The sequence below is a fragment of the Nycticebus coucang genome, chromosome 1 (assembly GCF_027406575.1).
Source record: "Nycticebus coucang isolate mNycCou1 chromosome 1, mNycCou1.pri, whole genome shotgun sequence".
NCBI lineage: Eukaryota > Metazoa > Chordata > Mammalia > Primates > Lorisidae > Nycticebus > Nycticebus coucang.
In genome coordinates this window covers 6,302,328-6,320,176 of record NC_069780.1, presented here as the reverse complement: position 1 = coordinate 6,320,176, position 17,849 = coordinate 6,302,328, and the positions used below count along the sequence as shown (strand labels likewise).

Below are 17,849 nucleotides of genomic sequence, written 5' to 3'. Positions count from 1 at the left end.
TCCGCAGCATTCTTAGCTGAATTTTTTGTAAGTTGGAACAGGTACATTTACCTATTCCCTGTAGTGTGAGCTGTAGGTCAGTTGGATGTTTGTAACTCTGGGACTGCCTGTAATCTTAAGATGTTAGAGGTGCTAAGTGATTCTATATTGTGAGCAGCTGAGAGATGAGGCGGGGAGAAAGAATAAAATAGGCTGAATTTGGGACCACCAGGAATTGAGACTAGGAGAAGTGAATCAGGGAACAGCTGCTGTGTTAACAGCTTGTGAGGTGGCTACTGTTTTCTCAGGGAGGGAGCTGAAGCTCACAGAAATTAAGCATTTTGCACACAGTTATTAAGTAGCAAAGCTGGAACCGACCTTAGCCACTCTATGCATGGTCGCGGTCATTACTCAAATTAAAGAAAAGCAAATAAATAAGCTATATCAAAGGCCGCCCATGTTTTCTCTCCAAAAAGAATTCCGTTGTGCTCTATTTAACCAGTCAAATATGCACCATGTAACATAAAGTGCTAATATCTGTTCTGCCCATATGCTATGACAGCACGCATGCTCAATGGAGGGTGTTTGAGGGATGGGGTATTGCTTTCCAGGAGAACAACAACAACAAAAAATCTTACAAATTACAATGAGTAGTGGCCCTCCAAAGTTCAACCCTATCCAACATAGTCTTATATCCTTGTATTTAATATCTCTCCTTAGGGAGAAACTTAATTTAGATGTCAGTTAATTTTTTGCAGGACAGTAGAGGGAGTCCATAGAAATACTGTTTTATAGTAATGGATTCTCCAGTCTTTAGCTAGTCAACTAGAATGAAGACCACAATTCTTGCCTTTTCCTTCCTTGTGACAAAGTAGGGCTATTTGCTATTGATGGCTAATTAATGTATTTGCTCTGTAAACCTATCTTTTTCTTCCTCAATAAACTTTGTTGCATTGCCAAAAAAAAAGAAATAAAGAATTCACACTTCTTAACTTCTCAACTTCTGCAGCTAGGTGTAGCCCTGTGAATAAAATCTGCCCCATAGAGTGACGGAAAATGATGGGTGCAACGTCTAGGATGGGTCTAAGAAAGAGACCAATGCCCTTTTTCTGCCTTCTCACCAGAAAAATGGACATGGGGGCAAGCCACTTTTGTCCGTGGGCATGAGGACAGCAATCTAGACAGTGTAGCTGTGGTAGTAAAACAAGATGGGAGGAGCCTGGAAGACCTCGTGGAAAAGAGCTACCATACAAGTACTGGTCCACTTACCTCTGACAGAGAAAAATAAGTGGCTGTTAACAGTTAGCCACTGTTAGTCAATTTGTGTCTCTTACATTTGGCTGAATCCCATTCTAACTACCTATTTGAAAACAAAAACAAATGGTGGCGCCAGTGACACACAATGAGTTTACCACTAGTAGAAAAGGGTCTGGTTCCTGAAGAAACAAAGGTGCTTTTAGTTGATGGATGGGCAATACATGTGTAAGATAAATCTGACCAAATGTTATGCAGAAGGAATGTCAGAAATAGTAAGGGACTTTGAAAAATGTATTACTTGCCTGCACTTTAATATGTCCATCCGGAAACCACATTCCCAACCTTTATTATATGACATTAGTGTGTTCCTTATATAACCGTTCTTCACCCAGGTGAGCAGCTGTGAGTGTGGGCCGTTTCACATCCCTTACTATAAACGACCCATTTATGTGAAATGGAAGTAAAACATGCAGAAATTCCCTTGGATTTGAAAGTTGGGTTTCCCCCAGTACAACCAAGTTCACAGTCAGTTTAGCTAGATCAGCTAAGGATGCCAGCCAATCAAACTTTAGGAGGGAAATGGATTTCCTAAATAAATATGATTCCCAGAATCATGTTCTCTGAAGAATTTCTCAGGCTTGAAATCCAATACAGGCGTGACTTAGTAGAACTCCATCCTACCACTATGAAGAAAAGTGGTGTTCCTTTCCTCTTCGGCATCATCTTCTTTGCTCTGTTTGGAGTTCAAGGTAAGGGACTCTGAGTTATATTAGGTTATAAAGTCAGAGAAGGGAATCACTTGCTATCTCATTCAGCAGATAAAGACGAATGTTCTGCATGTTGATGGGTCATAAAAGCTTCTTGATGGTATTGTTGGTTATCCAAAGTTCATAACTTGGGTCTGCCAAGTCAAGCACAATCTTTGTAGTCTAGGTGTGTGAATGCCTAGTGAGAGCTCAATACATGTTTGTTTAACTGCGGGATTATGAGCTGAAACTTTCTGTCTCCTAATTTATTTTCTTTTCCCTGATACTTTTTCTTGATAAGTGCATTTGTAATTAATTAAGGATTCAGCCCAAAATCAGAGAGGTTGTCCCTAATCTGTTTACTAACTACCTTGTTACCCTGGGCAAATGACTTAACCTTTCTAGCCCCCAACTTCCTCACCTGCAGAATGGAAACTCTGTGGTGATGTATTTCTACCTCCTACACAGTGGATGTAAGTGCCGTGTAAATATATGTTGAGTGAATCTAAAAATGAAGGTTTAAAGTTAACATTTTAAAGAGTTTTCTAAAGTTTACAGCACTATTGAGAAGCAATGCAGTGGGGAGAAGGGAGGCTGAGGATGGAAGTGGTAATTGATTATTAAGGTAGTGCTTTCAGTCCAACACCAAACCAATTCTATCCCTAAAGTTGGATAATGTATCCAAAGCTGTTGCTTTGGGAGCTGCTGAAGAAACTGATCAGCACAGCACAGGTTAATTATCTGACCTATGATAAGGATTTATTAAATATTGTGAAAGTCCCTTTTTTCTACTAAGTTCGTAAAGTATGGTAAGTAAGAGCAGCACCTTTGGACTCAACAGACCTGAGCAAAAACCCTCCCCTGCCCCCTGAAAGCTGTATGACTTTGTTCTTTGTGTATATGAACTTCCTTATCTGTCCAATGGAGATAATACCTTCTTCAAAAGTTTGTGGCGATGATTTACAAGCATTCACTAAATAATAGCAATAATCGTGACTGATTCAAATGTGTCCTTTTGCCGGAGCACCTACGCGGAGACGTTGTCCTACACGGATGCGCTCTCTTTTTCTTTTCCTTAGGAACCCCAGTCATGAGGCATGGACGCTGTTCCTGCATCAGCACTAGCCAAGGGACCATCCATCTAAAGTCCTTGAAAGAAATTAAACAGTTTGCCCCTAGCCCTTCCTGCGAGAAAACTGAAATCATGTAAGTAAAAATCCATCTAACACACACGCTCCACATTGGCAGGGGATGTTAGATTAGCATGGACCTTCCCCTTAGAGTGCTTGTCCATACGGATACTTAAAATTCAGTTAGTAGCCCCGGGATAAATTTGGGCTGCTCCTTTTCTTCTCTAGAAAAACAAGGAATTTCTGGTAAATTAGGAACCAAGAATGATATATTACCAAAGCATAATACCATGTTTATTTGAGAAAATGTTTAATGGAGATAACCCAAAAGAAGAAAATAAAAATTATTTATAATCCTGTCATTCAATGACAAAAACTGGTAACTCTTTGGCATATAGTTTCCCAAGTCTCCCCTTTTTCTTCATGCACATATGCATGTGTAGATACAAAATATATAAATGTGCATTTATATACATAATACACATACCAAATAAAAGAATATACTAATACTGGTTTTTTGGGGTTTTTTTGCAGTTTTTGGCCAGGGCTGGGCTTGAACCCGCCACCTCCGGTGCCCTACTCCTTTGAGCCATAGGTGCCGCCCCATACTAATACTGTTTTATACACTGCCTTTTCGTGAACACTATATCATGCACATTTACTCATGTCAGTAAACCTCCAATAATGTCATTTTTTCCTAGCATCATTTTTAATGGCCCCATTGTATTCAATCATACGGATGTGCCATAATTTACATGACCAATGCTTATTGTTGGAAATGTAGGTCCTTTCCAAATTTTGCTATTGAAATCAAACTGTTACTGTGACAGTGTTTCATCTTTAATCTTTTCCTGTTAATACCTTTCTAGAGATTAGAACTGCTAGGTTAGAGGGTATGTCTACTTTAAGTCTTTCGATACCTAAATCAGAGATGATTTATAGAATGGCTATTCTTATTCTCAGACTATACAGAGAAATTACAGAAAAAATAATTTAAAGTGCTCCTGGAGGGTCTGCTGTAAGTAATTTCAAAAATTCAATCAGTCTGTTTATCTTGTCCTAAGAAAACATTTCATTATAAGTAGTTTCCTTAGGAAAAAAAATCAGCAAAATTCATACTGATTTTCATTATTCTGGAAGAAGGCATTTAAATTATACACAGGGCAATAAAATCATGTTTCTTTTTCCTTGGCAGTGCTGCAATGAAGAATGGAGATCAATTGTGTCTAAACCCAGATTCTGCAGATGTGAAGAAATTAGTGAAAGAGTGGGAGAAACAGGTGGGTTTGTGAAAAGGAAGAGCATAGCACATACGGGAATTTAAAAACCAAAAGAAAAGGAAGCCCAGAATTTTCTTTCTTTTAGAAATTAAGTTTGGAAGATAAGACTCTATGTAGTTCTTTTAAAGATAAATTTTTCACTCATGCTATTTTGTTCTTTGCGTTCCTGCATGCAGTATCACTTGTCTGTCTCCACTAGAATGTGTGTTCTGTGAGGACAGGGAGCTTGCCGTCCTTATTCAATGTGATGAATATGTAACCAATTGAATGGTAGGCACAGAGGAGCAAAAGTAATGAGTTGCTACAGTCCTTTCCTTCTGTAGAAAATATGCGAATAAGTAATAATGAAACAATGTGAGAAATACAGAGGTCTGTGCAAGAATCTTGGAGATTACAGAGGAAGGACGGGGAGGGAGGAAGTGTCAAGGAAGATTCTCACATTGGGTGATATGTGATTTGTGTTTCGAAGGATAAGTAATTGACCGGGAAGGACCAAAGAGTAGAATGTGAGAGAGCCCCTGCTCTTGCTTGTGTTCAGGGAGCCCTCAGCACTGTGGCTGGAGGGGGTGTAAAGGGAAGGAAGGGATTGCATTAAGGCCTACAGATAGACCACAACCACGTGGGAAGAATCCTGCACGATGCGTTAAGAAAACCACAGAATATTGGGTCAGGAGATTGGGGATTGGGTTCCGGAATCTGACACATTGTGGTTCTGTCGTATACTAGATGTCCACCTTTGGGTAAGTCCCCTTGTCCAAGCCTTGGCCTCCTCATATGTAAAAAGTATCAATAGATGATAATAATAGCAACTTCGTAGGGTTGTGGGTGGGGTAGGTGGGTAGTAAGCAAGGTCGGGAGGAGAGCAGACAAGAGACGGCCAGTTGGAAGGCTTTGCCTCCTGCTCAAAGTGCGCAAAGTAGAGAGAGTCTAACAGATTCCCTCTGAGCGTGAAACAGCTTTCCACTGGTTTTGAAGATAAAGAAATACCATGGTTAAGAGTCCAAATATAGCCAGGGGTGGTGGCTCAGGCCTATAATCCTAGCATTCTAGGAGGCTGAGACTGGTGAATTGCTTAAGGTCAGGAGTTACAGACCAGTATGAGCAAGAGAAAGCCCTTGTCTCTGCTAAAAATAGAAAAACTATCCGGGTGTTGTGGCAGATGCCTTGTAATCGCAGCTACTCAGGAGTCTGAGGCAAGAGCATTGCTTGAGCCCATGAGTTTGAGGTTGTTGTGAGCTGTGACACTACGGCACTCTACCCAGGGACATAGTGAGACTCTGTTTCAAAAAAAAAAGATAAATATAATAAAGGGAAATATATTATTTTTTTTCGAGACAGAGTCTCAGATGTCACCCTGGGTAGAGTGCTATGGCATCACAGCTCACAGCAACCTCAAACTCTTGGGCTTAAGCAATTCTCTTGCCTCAGCCTCCCAAGTAGCTTGGATTACAGGTGCCTACCACAACACCTGGCTATTTTTTGGTTGTAGTTGTCATTGTTGTTTGGTGGGCCGGGGCTGGATTCAAACCCACCAGCTCCGGTGTATGTGACTGGTGCCCTGGCCACTAGAGCCACAGGCACTGAGCCAATAAAGGAAAATATAAATGGTAAGATTCAGAAACTTTGCTCTTTTTTCCTTCCCACTCCTCACAGATCAGCCAAAAGAAAAAGCAAAAGAAAGGGAAAAAATATGAAAAAACCAAGAAAATTCTGAGAGGTAAAAAATCTCGACGTCCTCGTCAAAAGAAGACTACATAAGAGACCACTTTACCAACACGTTATTTTGTGTTAAAAATGTTTCATTGTAATGATACTGAAATAATTTCAAAAGAGGATGGCTTAGTAATTTGATTAGAAAATTAAAATATTATTTTGAAATTGTAACTAAAGTTAAAAAGTCAATTTTAAAAATCTAAATGTTAAGAATTGCTGTCTTTGTTCTGTACCCCCAACCAGCTGAGTTTCATCATGCTTAAGATAACAATCTTAGTAACACCCCCATCTGGACAGATGCCCACACAACCTCATCCCACACAACAGCTATCTGGGAAAGTAACCTCCGGCTTCCTGGGCCCTGGAACTGTGGCCTCCAGAGAGTATTCTGAGGCATGAGTCTGCAAGCACCAGGCCTGTTAGCACGCTGGGAGCCAAGCAGTTTGAAGTAGAGCTGGACTTCGCCAAGCTGCCAGTGGCCAGCATCTACATTTGAATCTGTCCACAGTCCTCACATACCATGTCTGGGGGATCCAAGCTGGCTGTTTCTAGGTATTCCCACTGCAGACCACCATTGTCTGGCTTTCAGAACCTCCTTCCTGGCATTTGAAGCCATGTGGCTCCCATCTTGCCTGCCCAGGCTGACCACTGTACTTGTTACGGTTCCCCTTTGCTTCCTTCAAGCCAGCCCTCCCCACCCTAGCGGGGTCCAAGCCTGCCTTCTCCCCAGCAGCATGCCATCCTCTCGCATCCACCCAGGTCTGCTCCTTTCTCACTTTCCCCAGCGTCCCATGGGAGTGCTTTCATCTCCCCACCCAGCTTCAGTCAGCCCAGTCTTCAAGACTCAGTTCAAATCCTGCCTCTCAAATACAACTCCTCTGGACACTCACATTATCTTAAAACTCCTATTTCACTGTGTTTAGTACCCCATGGGTGAGCCCTTGATTGTTAGCTAACTAATTGGGGAGTGTTTATCCTAGCTGTCCAACTAGATTGTCAACTCCTTGAGAGCCGAGGCCTTGGTTTATCTCCCTGAATCTGCCACCATGCATAATAATACTGTGGAACTAGGTTATCAATATTGTCTTAATTGTAGTTGTTACAGGTAGGAGGGCAATGGGGCCATCTTCTCAGAGGTGGCCTTGGCTACTTCCTAGCCACTCCATGTCGGCTAGTCCCCGAGCTCCTTACCCGTTAGCATCAGGCCACAGATACTGCAGGGACCAGGGATGACGCAACATCCTTGTATTATTAGCACTATAATAATTAATACTGGTGGGAATTCACAACTGAGTTCATAAAATATATGAGACACCTAGAATCACAGAATCTCACACTAAAAAGGGCTTTGGAGATCAGCCAGTGGCCAAACTCCTCCCCTCCCAGTACAAAAGTTCCTTCAATACTGTTCCTGACAAGCCTCAGCTTTCTATGGTCTAACAAAATAGCCACTAAGATCCTTTTCAAAACTCATTTTAGACAAGTATAAATTGTATTGTCAGTTTAACTTGTTGTGGAGTGTGTATCGTGATATCAGTTACCACACCAGCTCTCATGAAGAAAGGGAACAGCGAGACATGTGAGCTTCCAGGAGCAGCACTCTCTGTGAGTGAAGACGTGCCTGGGGCCCAGAAATCTCCTTAAAGAGAAAGATATTTTGATTAGAAAATTAGTGAATCATGTAGGAAAGGATGGCTTTGGCCAGAGTTTAAACCTATACCCATTTCCCCAAATTTTATCACCCCTCACAATACTGATGATGTTGAGTGCTGCCCAGTAGTAATTCCATCCAAATGTTTTATATAATCATGAAACTCCTAACTTCCTTCCTTGTAACTTCCCTAAGAATTCTAAATGTTCTATAATTTAAGAGTCATTTACCTTGCATATCACAGTAAACAGTGTTTAACTCATAACCAGAGACCATGTTTTCACTATGTATCTAGGGGTAAATATATATGTATGCACACATTATGATCATTTATATATACATGTGTATTCTAAAAGCAAGTAATTTTTAAGTTCAAAGCAGTATTGGCATATATACCTTGTACTTTGGAATATTTTCTGTATTAAAAGGTAATGGTAGCAATAAATAGTCCATTGATCAGAAAATGAGTTTTGTTTTTCTTTGTCTTGAACATGCCCTTCAACTATTGAATGTGCAATAATCTAACTTGTCCTTATTGTTTACTTTTTAGCTTTCATCTCAAATAAGATGCAACATAAATTGAGATAAACACATGAAAGCCTTGTAAAGGGCTTCTTGGGGACAGAAAAAAACCTTCAATGAAAAATATGACAACATTGAATTATAAGAGTTATGTGGAATTAAATTTGTTTCCTAGCCCTCAAAGGTAACACTATTCCAATGAGATACACATTCTGAAAACCAAAATGTCTTAATTCTTTTCTCTTTTCTAAAATTGTGTGTGTTTAGTTATAAAGCCTCGCCGGCATTGGCAGGCGCCTATAATCGCAGTCACTCCTGAGGCAGGGGAGCGCCTGGGCCCAGGAGTTCAAGGCTGCAGTGAGTTACGCTGCACTGGGGCTCAGGCAAGAGAACGAGAACCCCATCTCTAAAAAACTATTATAAAAACTCAAGTAGTGTTGGTGAACTCTCAAATACGGGATAAGTTATTTAAGAGTCCAGGAAACTCGGGCCAGAGGCCCTAAGCAGTGAGGAGTCTCCGAGAAGACAGAGTGCATGGAGAGATCATCTGTGCACTGGAGGTGCAGTGAGAGGTCACACAGACGGGCGACTGCACGGCTAACAGTGGCTAACGGTAACACGCACTCCCACAAAGGCCTTAGCCTAAGGGCAGCAGGGTACTGCGGAAAGAACTAAGATTCTGGATTCTGAGACACAGGGTTAGGGTCAGGGACCCTCTGTGTGTGAGCCTGGTGATCTTGGTTGAGTATATGCTTTAACCTCACTGTGCAGGCTCGGCACAGGCGTCCGTGTGTCCTCGGCGTCCGTCCCCCACCCTCCTGAGGAGCGGGCTCGGCACAGGCGTCCGTGTGTCCTCGGCGTCCGTCCCCCACCCTCCTGAGGAGCGGGCTCGGCACAGGCGTCCGTCCCCCACCCTTCTGAGGAGCGGGCTCGGCACAGGCGTCCGTGTGTCCTCGGCGTCCGTCCCCCACCCTTCTGAGGAGCGGGCTCGGCACAGGCGTCCGTGTGTCCTCGGCGTCCGTCCCCCACCCTCCTGAGGAGCGGGCTCGGCACAGGCTTCCGTGTGTCCTCGGCGTCCGTCCCCCACCCTCCTGAGGAGCGGGCTCGGCACAGGCGTCCGTGTGTCCTCGGCGTCCGTCCCCACCCTCCTGAGGAGCGGGCTCGGCACAGGCGTCCGTGTGTCCTCGGCGTCTGTCCCCCACCCTCCTGAGGAGCGGGCTCGGCACAGGCGTCCGTGTGTCCTCGGCGTCTGTCCCCCACCCTCCTGAGGAGCGGGCTCGGCACAGGCGTCCGTGTGTCCTCGGCGTCCGTCCCCACCCTCCTGAGGAGCGGGCTCGGCACAGGCGTCCGTGTGTCCTCGGCGTCCGTCCCCACCCTCCTGAGGAGCGGGCTCGGCACAGGCGTCCGTGTGTCCTCGGCGTCCGTCCCCCACCCTCCTGAGGAGCGGGCTCGGCACAGGCGTCCGTGTGTCCTCGGCGTCCGTCCCCCACCCTCCTGAGGAGCGGGCTCGGCACAGGCGTCCGTGTGTCCTCGGCGTCCGTCCCCCACCCTCCTGAGGAGCGGGCTCGGCACAGGCGTCCGTGTGTCCTCGGCGTCCGTCCCCCACCCTCCTGAGGAGCGGGCTCGGCACAGTTGTCCGTGTGTCCTCGGCGTCCGTCCCCCACCCTCCTGAGGAGCGGGCTCGGCACAGGCGTCCGTGTGTCCTCGGCGTCCGTCCCCACCCTCCTGAGGAGCGGGCTCGGCACAGTTGTCCGTGTGTCCTCGGCGTCCGTCCCCCACCCTCCTGAGGAGCAGGCTCGGCACAGGCGTCCGTGGTCCTCTGCGTCGGTCCCCCACGCTCCTGAGGAGCAGGCTCGGCACAGTTGTCCGTGTGTCCTCGGCGTCCGTCCCCCACCCTCCTGAGGAGCAGGCTCGGCACAGGTGTCCGTGTGTCCTCGGCGTCCGTCCCCCACCCTCCTGAGGAGCAGGCTCGGCACAGGCGTCCGTGTGTCCTCGGCGTCCGTCCCCCACCCTCGTGAGGAGCGGGCTCGGCACAGGCGTCCGTGTGTCCTCGGCGTCGGTCCCCCACGCTCCTGAAGAGCAGGCTCGGCACAGGCGTCCGTGTGTCCTCTGCGTCCGTCCCCCGCCCTCCTGAGGAGCGGGCTCGGCACAGGCGTCCGTGTGTCCTCGGCGTCCGTCCCCCACCCTCCTGAGGAGCAGGCTCGGCACAGGCGTCCGTGTGTCCTCGGCGTCCGTCCCCCACCCTCCTGAGGAGCAGGCTCGGCACAGGCGTCCGTGGTCCTCTGCGTCGGTCCCCCACGCTCCTGAAGAGCAGGCTCGGCACAGGCGTCCGTGTGTCCTCTGCGTCCGTCCCCCGCCCTCCTGAGGAGCAGGCTCGGCACAGGCGTCCGTCCCCCATCCTCCTGAAGAGCAGGCTCGGCACAGGCGTCCGTGTGTCCTCGGCGTCCGTCCCCCACCCTCCTGGCCACTTATTTCTGCTGCACCTGCCTTGCAACAGAATGTATCCCGTATCCCACACAGAATTGTTTCCAGGACTGAAAAAAATATGTTGATTAAAAGGAACTAAAAGTCTTCCTGACTAGTCCTTTATATCCACCTGTTTATAATTTCCATCTAGACCACCCTTGTCTCTTTCTTGGGTCACTTCACTCCTATTTTCCTGCTCTCTCTTTTTCCTCAACTTTTCTCTTGCTTCCCTAACATCCATGGCAGCCAGAATCATATTGCTAAAGAATAATTCACAGAGTGCCACCACCTTATTTAAAATCCTGCGATTTAGAATTAAATCAAAACACAGGATGAGCTGGCCCCACCTGCGCTGGGCCCTGCCTGCTTCGGGATCCTATGCCTCCTCCTGACCCCCCACCCCCACCCCACGGAGCCTCAGCCTCACTTCTTTCCTCAGACTCCTGAGCAGATCAAGTTCATTTCCATCTCAGGGCCTTTCCATGTCTCCTTCCCTCTGCTCTGGGTGGTGCTGTACAACCTGGTTAGGTGTATTTGCCAGAATCCCCTTCCCCGTGGAGTTCTAGGTTAGAGTTAGCCAAAGAGGGACTTGGATGAGATTTGGAAAACAGAAGTGAAGGAGAAACCCTTAACCTGGATGTGACATGTTGACAGACACAGGCGTGTCCAATGGACCCTAGTGAAGGAGAAACCCTTCACCTCAAGGTGACATGTGGCAGACACAGGCGTGTCCAGTGGACCCTAGCTGCTCTTTGCTCTTCCCTCCAAGTTCAGTCCATCTCAGAACTGCTGCCCACCTCCTGATCAGCTGTGGTCCCACGTCCCCCAGCAGATAGCAGTTCACAGAACCAACAGCTCCCATAGATGCTGGCAGTCCCAACTTGGCAGCCGGACAGACATGGTTTATTGGATTTTCTCCCAAGCTCTGATTTGTCAAACTATTCCGGTGATTCTGATGGACTCTGATCCCTTCTCCAATTCCTCAGCTCTCCCCTCCAGATCTTCCCTTCCAGAGACCCTCCCTGGTCAGTAAGAGCCACTCCCTGCAGTAAATCCCGTCTCCTCAGAGTATTCAGAGCGGCTCCACTTCCAAAACTGACCCGCACCCTTCATGCCTGGCGGTTCTTACCTCATCATCTAAGCTTTAGTTTCAATGTCATTTCACAGTAGAGTCCCCTTCCCTTATCACCCTCAGGTACATAGCCATCCTCTCCCCAGATCCTGGTTGTGGTAGTGATTTCCACAGGGGGTATGTACATCCTATGGGGAGGATGCAATAAAAATATTTAGAACTTGCATTTTCATCTAAAAAAATAAGAAAGAAAATCCACTGTAAAGTGTGTGTCATGTGCTAATTGCCTGAGGAAATAGTGAGACACCTTCAACTGAGAGGAAATGGTCCGTGTCATCCACTTTCTGCACCGTGTGCAAAGGGAGGGGATTTAAAGATGATGAGGTAGACAGGGTGCTGACTCAGCCAGCTTCCCCAGGAGGGCAAGCGGCTCTAAAAGCTTCTGCTGAGAAACTCATACAGAAGATACTAATGCTAACACAATCTACCAAGAATATAGCATCCACATATGGGATGCCCTAATTTTACTTAGAAAGGTACACAGCCTGGAAGCTATGGTCTACTTAATCTTTTTTAATTGTGATCAGATACAATGATCAAACTTCATCACCATCTGAAATTATCTTTTATTTTATTGTTGGGGATTCATTGAGGGTACAATAAGCCAGGTTATACTGATTGCAATTGTTAGGTAAAGTCCGTCTTGCAATCATGTCTTGCCCCCATAAAGTGTGACACACACCAAGGCCCCACCCACCTCCCTCCTTCCCTCGTTCTGTTCCCCCTCCCCATAACCATAATTGTCATTAATTGTCCTCATATCAAAATTGAGTACATAGGATTCATGCTTCTCCATTCTTGGGATGCTTTACTAAGAATAATGTCTTCCACGTCCATCCAGGTTAATACGAAGGATGTAAAGTCTCCATTTTTTTTAATGGCTGAATAGTATTCCATGGTATACATATACCATGGCTTGTTAATCCATTCCTGGGTTGGTGGGCATTTAGGCTGTTTCCACATTTTGGCGATTGTAAATTGAGCTGCAATAAACAGTCTAGTACAAGTGTCCTTATGATAAAAGGATTTTTTTCCTTCTGGGTAGATGCCCAGTAATGGGATTGCAGGATCAAATTGGAGGTCTAGCTTGAGTGCTTTGAGGTTTCTCCATACATCCTTCCAGAAAGGTTGTACTAGTTTGCAGTCCCACCAGCAGTGTAAAAGTGTTCCCTTCTCTCCACATCCACGCCAGCATCTGCAGTTTTGAGATTTTGTGATGTGGGCCCATTCTCACTGGGGTTAGATGATATCTCAGGGTTGTTTTGATTTGCATTTCTCTAATATATAGAGATGATGAACATTTTTTCATGTGTTTGTTAGCCATTCGTCTGTCGTCTTTAGAGAAAGTTCTATTCATGTCTCTTGCCCATTGATATATGGGATTGTTGGCTTTTTTCATGTGGATTAATTTGAGTTCTCTATAGATCCTAGTTATCAAGCTTTTGTCTGACTGAAAATATGCAAATATCCTTTCCCATTGTGTAGGTTGTCTCTTTGCTTTGGTTATTGTCTCCTTAGCTGTACAGAAGCTTTTCAGTTTAATGAAGTCCCATTTGTTTATTTTAGTTGTTGTTGCAATTGCCATGGCAGTCTTCTTCATGAAGTCTTTCCCCAGGCCAATATCTTCCAGTGTTTTTCCTATGCTTTCTTGGAGGATTTTTATTGTTCCATGCCTTAAATTTAAGTCCTTTATCCATCTTGAATCAATTTTTGTGAGTGGGGAAAGGTGTGGGTCCAGTTTCAGTCTTTTACATGTAGACATCCAGTTCTCCCAACACCATTTATTGAATAGGGAGTCTTTCCCCCAAGGTAAGTTCTTGTTTGGTTTATCGAAGATTAGGTGGTTGTAAGATGTTAGTTTCATTTCTTGGTTTTCAATTCGATTCCAAGTGTCTATGTCTCTGTTTTTGTGCCAGTACCATGCTGTCTTGACCACTATGGCTTTGTAGTACAGACTAAAATCTGGTATGCTGATGCCCCCAGCTTTATTTTTATTACTAAGAACTGCCTTAGCTATACGGGTTTTTTTCCGGTTCCATACAAAATGCAGAATCATTTTTTCCAAATCTTGAAAGTACAATGTTGGTATTTTGATAGGAATGGCATTGAATAGGTAGATTGCTTTGGGAAGTATAGACATTTTAACAATGTTGATTCTTCCCATCCATGAGCATGGTATGTTCTTCCATTTGTTAATATCCTCTGCTATTTCCTTTCTGAGGATTTCATAGTTTTCTTTATAGAGGTCCTTCACCTCCTTCGTTAGGTATATTCCTAGGTATTTCATTTTCTTTGAAACTATGGTGAAGGGAGTTGTGTCCTTAATTAGCTTCTCATCTTGACTGTTATTGGTGTACACAAAGGCTACTGACTTGTGGACATTGATTTTATATCCTGCAACATTACTGTATTTTTTGATGACTTCTAGGAGTCTTGTGGTTGAGTCTTTGGGGTTCTCTAAGTATAAGATCATGTCGTCAGCAAAGAGGGAGAGTTTGACCTCCTCTGCTCCCATTTGGATTCCCTTCATTTCCTTGTCTTGCCGAATTGTATTGGCTAGAACTTCCAGCACTACGTTGAATAGTAAAGGTGACAGAGGACAACCTTGTCTGGTTCCAGTTCTAAGAGGAAAAGCTTTCAGTTTTACTCCATTCAGTAAAATATTGGCTGTGGGTTTGTCATAGATAGCTTCAATCAGTTTTAGAAATGTGCCACCTATGCCTATACTCTTCAGTGTTCTAATTAGAAAAGGATGCTGGATTTTATCAAATGCTTTTTCTGCATCTATTGAGAGGATCATGTGATCTTTATTTTTGCCTCTGTTAATATGGTGGATAACGTTTATGGACTTGCGTATGTTAAACCAGCCTTGCATCCCTGGGATGAAGCCTACTTGATCATGATGAATGACTTTTTTGATGATAAGCTGTAATCTATTGGCTAGGATTTTGTTGAGAATTTTTGCATCTATATTCATGAGTGAGATTGGTCTGAAATTCTCCTTTTTGGTTGGGTCTTTTCCTGGTTTTGGTATCAGGGTGATGTTTGCTTCATAGAATGTGTTGGGGAAGATTCCTTCTTCCTCAATTTTTTGGAATAATTTCTGCAGTACAGGAATAAGCTCTTCCTTGAAGGTTTGATAGAATTCTGGAGTGAAGCCATCTGGACCAGGGCATTTTTTGGTTGGAAGATTTTTTATTGTTTCCTTGATCTCAGTGCTTGAAATTTGTCTGTTCAGGAGCTCTATTTCTTCCTGGCTGAGTCTAGGGAGAGGGTGTGATTCCAAATATTGATCCATTTCCTTCACATTATCAAATTTCTGGGCATAGAGTTTCTGGTAGCATTCAGAGATGATCTCTTGTATCTCTGTGGGATCAGTTGTTATTTCCCCTTTATTGTTTCTGATTGAGGTTACTAGAGATTTTACTTTTCTATTCCTCTTTAGTTTGGCCAATGGTTTATCTATTTTATTTATTTTTTCAAAAAACCAACTCCTTGTTTCATTAATTTTCTGAATTATTCTTTTGTTTTCAATTTCATTGATCTCTGATTTGATTATGGATATTTCTTTTCTTCTACTGAGTTTAGGCTTAGATTGTTCTTCTTTTTCCAATTCCATAAGATCTCTTGTGAGATTGTTGATGTGCTCTCTTTCTGTTTTTCGAATGTAGGCATCTAAAGCGATGAATTTTCCTCTCAAAACTGTTTTTGCAGTATCCCACAGGTTTTGGTAGCTTGTGTCTTCATTGTTGTTATGTTCAAGGAAGTTAATGATTTCCTGTTTTATTTCTTCCTGCACCCATCTGTTATTCAACAGAAGATTGTTTAATTTCCATGCCTTTGGGTGGGGTCGAGCATTTTTGTTAGAGTTGAGTTCCACCTTTAGTGCCTTATGGTCTGAGAAGATACAAGGTAAAATTTCAATTCTTTTGATTCTGTTGATATTTGTTTTGTGTCCCAGGATATGATCAATTTTGGAGAATGTTCCACGGGGTGATAAGAAGAATGTATATTCTTTATCTTTGGGGTGGAGTGTTCTATATGTGTCTATCAAGCACAGTTGTTCTAAGGTCTCATTTAAATCTCTTATATCCTTGTTTAATTTCTGTTTAGAGGATCTGTCCAGATCTGTAAGAGGAGTGTTAAGGTCCCCTGTTATTATCAGATATCATATTGCTCAGACTGAGTAAGGTCTGTTTCAAGAATCTGGGAGCATTTAAATTGGGTGCATAAATATTTAGAATCGAAATGTCTTCTTGTTGTATTTTTCCCTTGACCAATATAAAGTGACCATCTTTGTCTTTTTTGACCTTAGTTGCTTTAAATCCACATGTATCTGAAAATAAGATTGCAACTCCTCTTTTCTTCTGAATTCCATTTGCCTGAAAAATTGTCTTCCAACCCTTGACTCTGAGCTTGAATTTGTCTTTTGAAGCCAGGTGTGTTTCTTGCAGACAGCAAATGGATGGCTTGTGTTTTTTAATCCAGTCAACCAATCTATGTCTCTTCAGTGGGGAATTCAAGCCATTAACATTTATTGAGATAATTGATAAGTGTGGTAGTATTCTATTCGTCTTATTTGGTGAGAGTGCATTGCTTAGTTTTATCTTTTGCATCAGTGTGGAGGTTAGGTTCTGTCCTTTAATTTCTGAGTTCTTACTTTGCTGCTGATCCACTATGGTGGTCAGTGTGCAGAACAGGTTGAAGTATTTCCTGTAGAGCTGGTCTTGTTGTGGCGAATTTCCTCAATGTTTGTATATCCGTAAATGATTTGATTTCTCCATCAATTTTGAAGCTTAGCTTAGCAGGGTACAGAATTCTGGGCTGGAAATTGTTCTGTTTAAGTTGATTAAAGGTAGATGACCATTGTCTTCTTGCTTGGAAAGTTTCATTAGAGAAGTCTGCCATCACTCTGATGGATTTGCCCCTGTAGGTCAACTGGCGCTTACTCCTGGCAGCTTGCAGAATCTTTTCTTTTGTCTTGACTTTGGACAGGTTCATCACAATGTGTCTTGGAGAAGCTCGGTTAGAGTTGAGGCGACCTGGGGTCCGATATCCCTCTGAAAGCAGTGTGTCAGAATCTTTGGTGATATTTGGGAAATTTTCTTTTATGATATTTTCTAGTATGGCTTCATTCCTCTGGGGCATTCTTCTTCCCCTTCTGGAATTCCTATAACTCGTATGTTGGAACGCTTCATAAAGTCCCATAATTCTGACAGTGAACGTTCTGCTTTCTCTCTCTTCTTTTCTGCCTCTTTTACTATCTGAGTTATCTCAAAAACTTTGTCTTCTACCTCTGAAATTCTTTCTTCTGCATGGTCTAACCTGTTGCTGATACTTTCCATTGCATCTTTAAGTTCCCTGATTGACTGTTTCAGTTCCTTCAGGTCTGCTATATCCTTTTTATATTCTTCATATCGTTCATCTCTTATTTGATTCTGTTTTTGAATTTCCTTTTGATTATTTTCCACTTTATTAGCAGTTTCCTTCATTGTTTCCATCATTTCTTTCATTGTTTTCAACATGTGTATTCTAAATTCCCTTTCTGTCATTCCTAACATTTCTTTATAGGTGGGATCCTCTGCAGTAGCTACTCATGGTCCCTTGGCGGAGTTGTTCTGGACTGGTTCTTCATGTTGCCTGGAGTTTTCTGCTGATTCTTCCTCATGAGTGATTTCTTTTATCTATTTCCTTGCCCTAATTTTCCTTTCACTTCCTCTTGGTCTTTAAGTTCTCATGCCTGTGGACTAATGGTTACAGGACCAGAATGGTGAGAAGGTTGAAGAGCAAAAAAGGGATGAAAGAAAGGAGGACCGAGTGAAAAGAAAAAAAAAGAAAAATAGAGAAAGGACAGGGGGTGGGTAAAAGGAATATTGACAAAAAGAAGAGAGGCACAGAAAGAGGGAGACAGAGCAATATAGGTGTACAGTAGGGTACTTTCATACAACCTTAAAAAAAACCCACCTTCTGGGG

At 43.7% G+C, this 17,849-nt stretch overlaps 1 protein-coding gene across 1 annotated transcript; it reads left to right on the top strand.

Moving 5' to 3' along the window:
• Positions 1–1,857: 1,857 nt before the first annotated feature.
• CXCL9 (C-X-C motif chemokine ligand 9) lies at positions 1,858–8,213 on the top strand. Its single transcript, XM_053594754.1, has 4 exons — positions 1,858–1,985; positions 3,062–3,188; positions 4,308–4,392; positions 6,046–8,213. Exons 1-4 carry the CDS (start codon positions 1,922–1,924, stop codon positions 6,148–6,150), a joined length of 381 nt encoding a protein of 126 aa, XP_053450729.1. The 5' UTR covers positions 1,858–1,921; the 3' UTR covers positions 6,151–8,213.
• Positions 8,214–17,849: the final 9,636 nt, after the last annotated feature.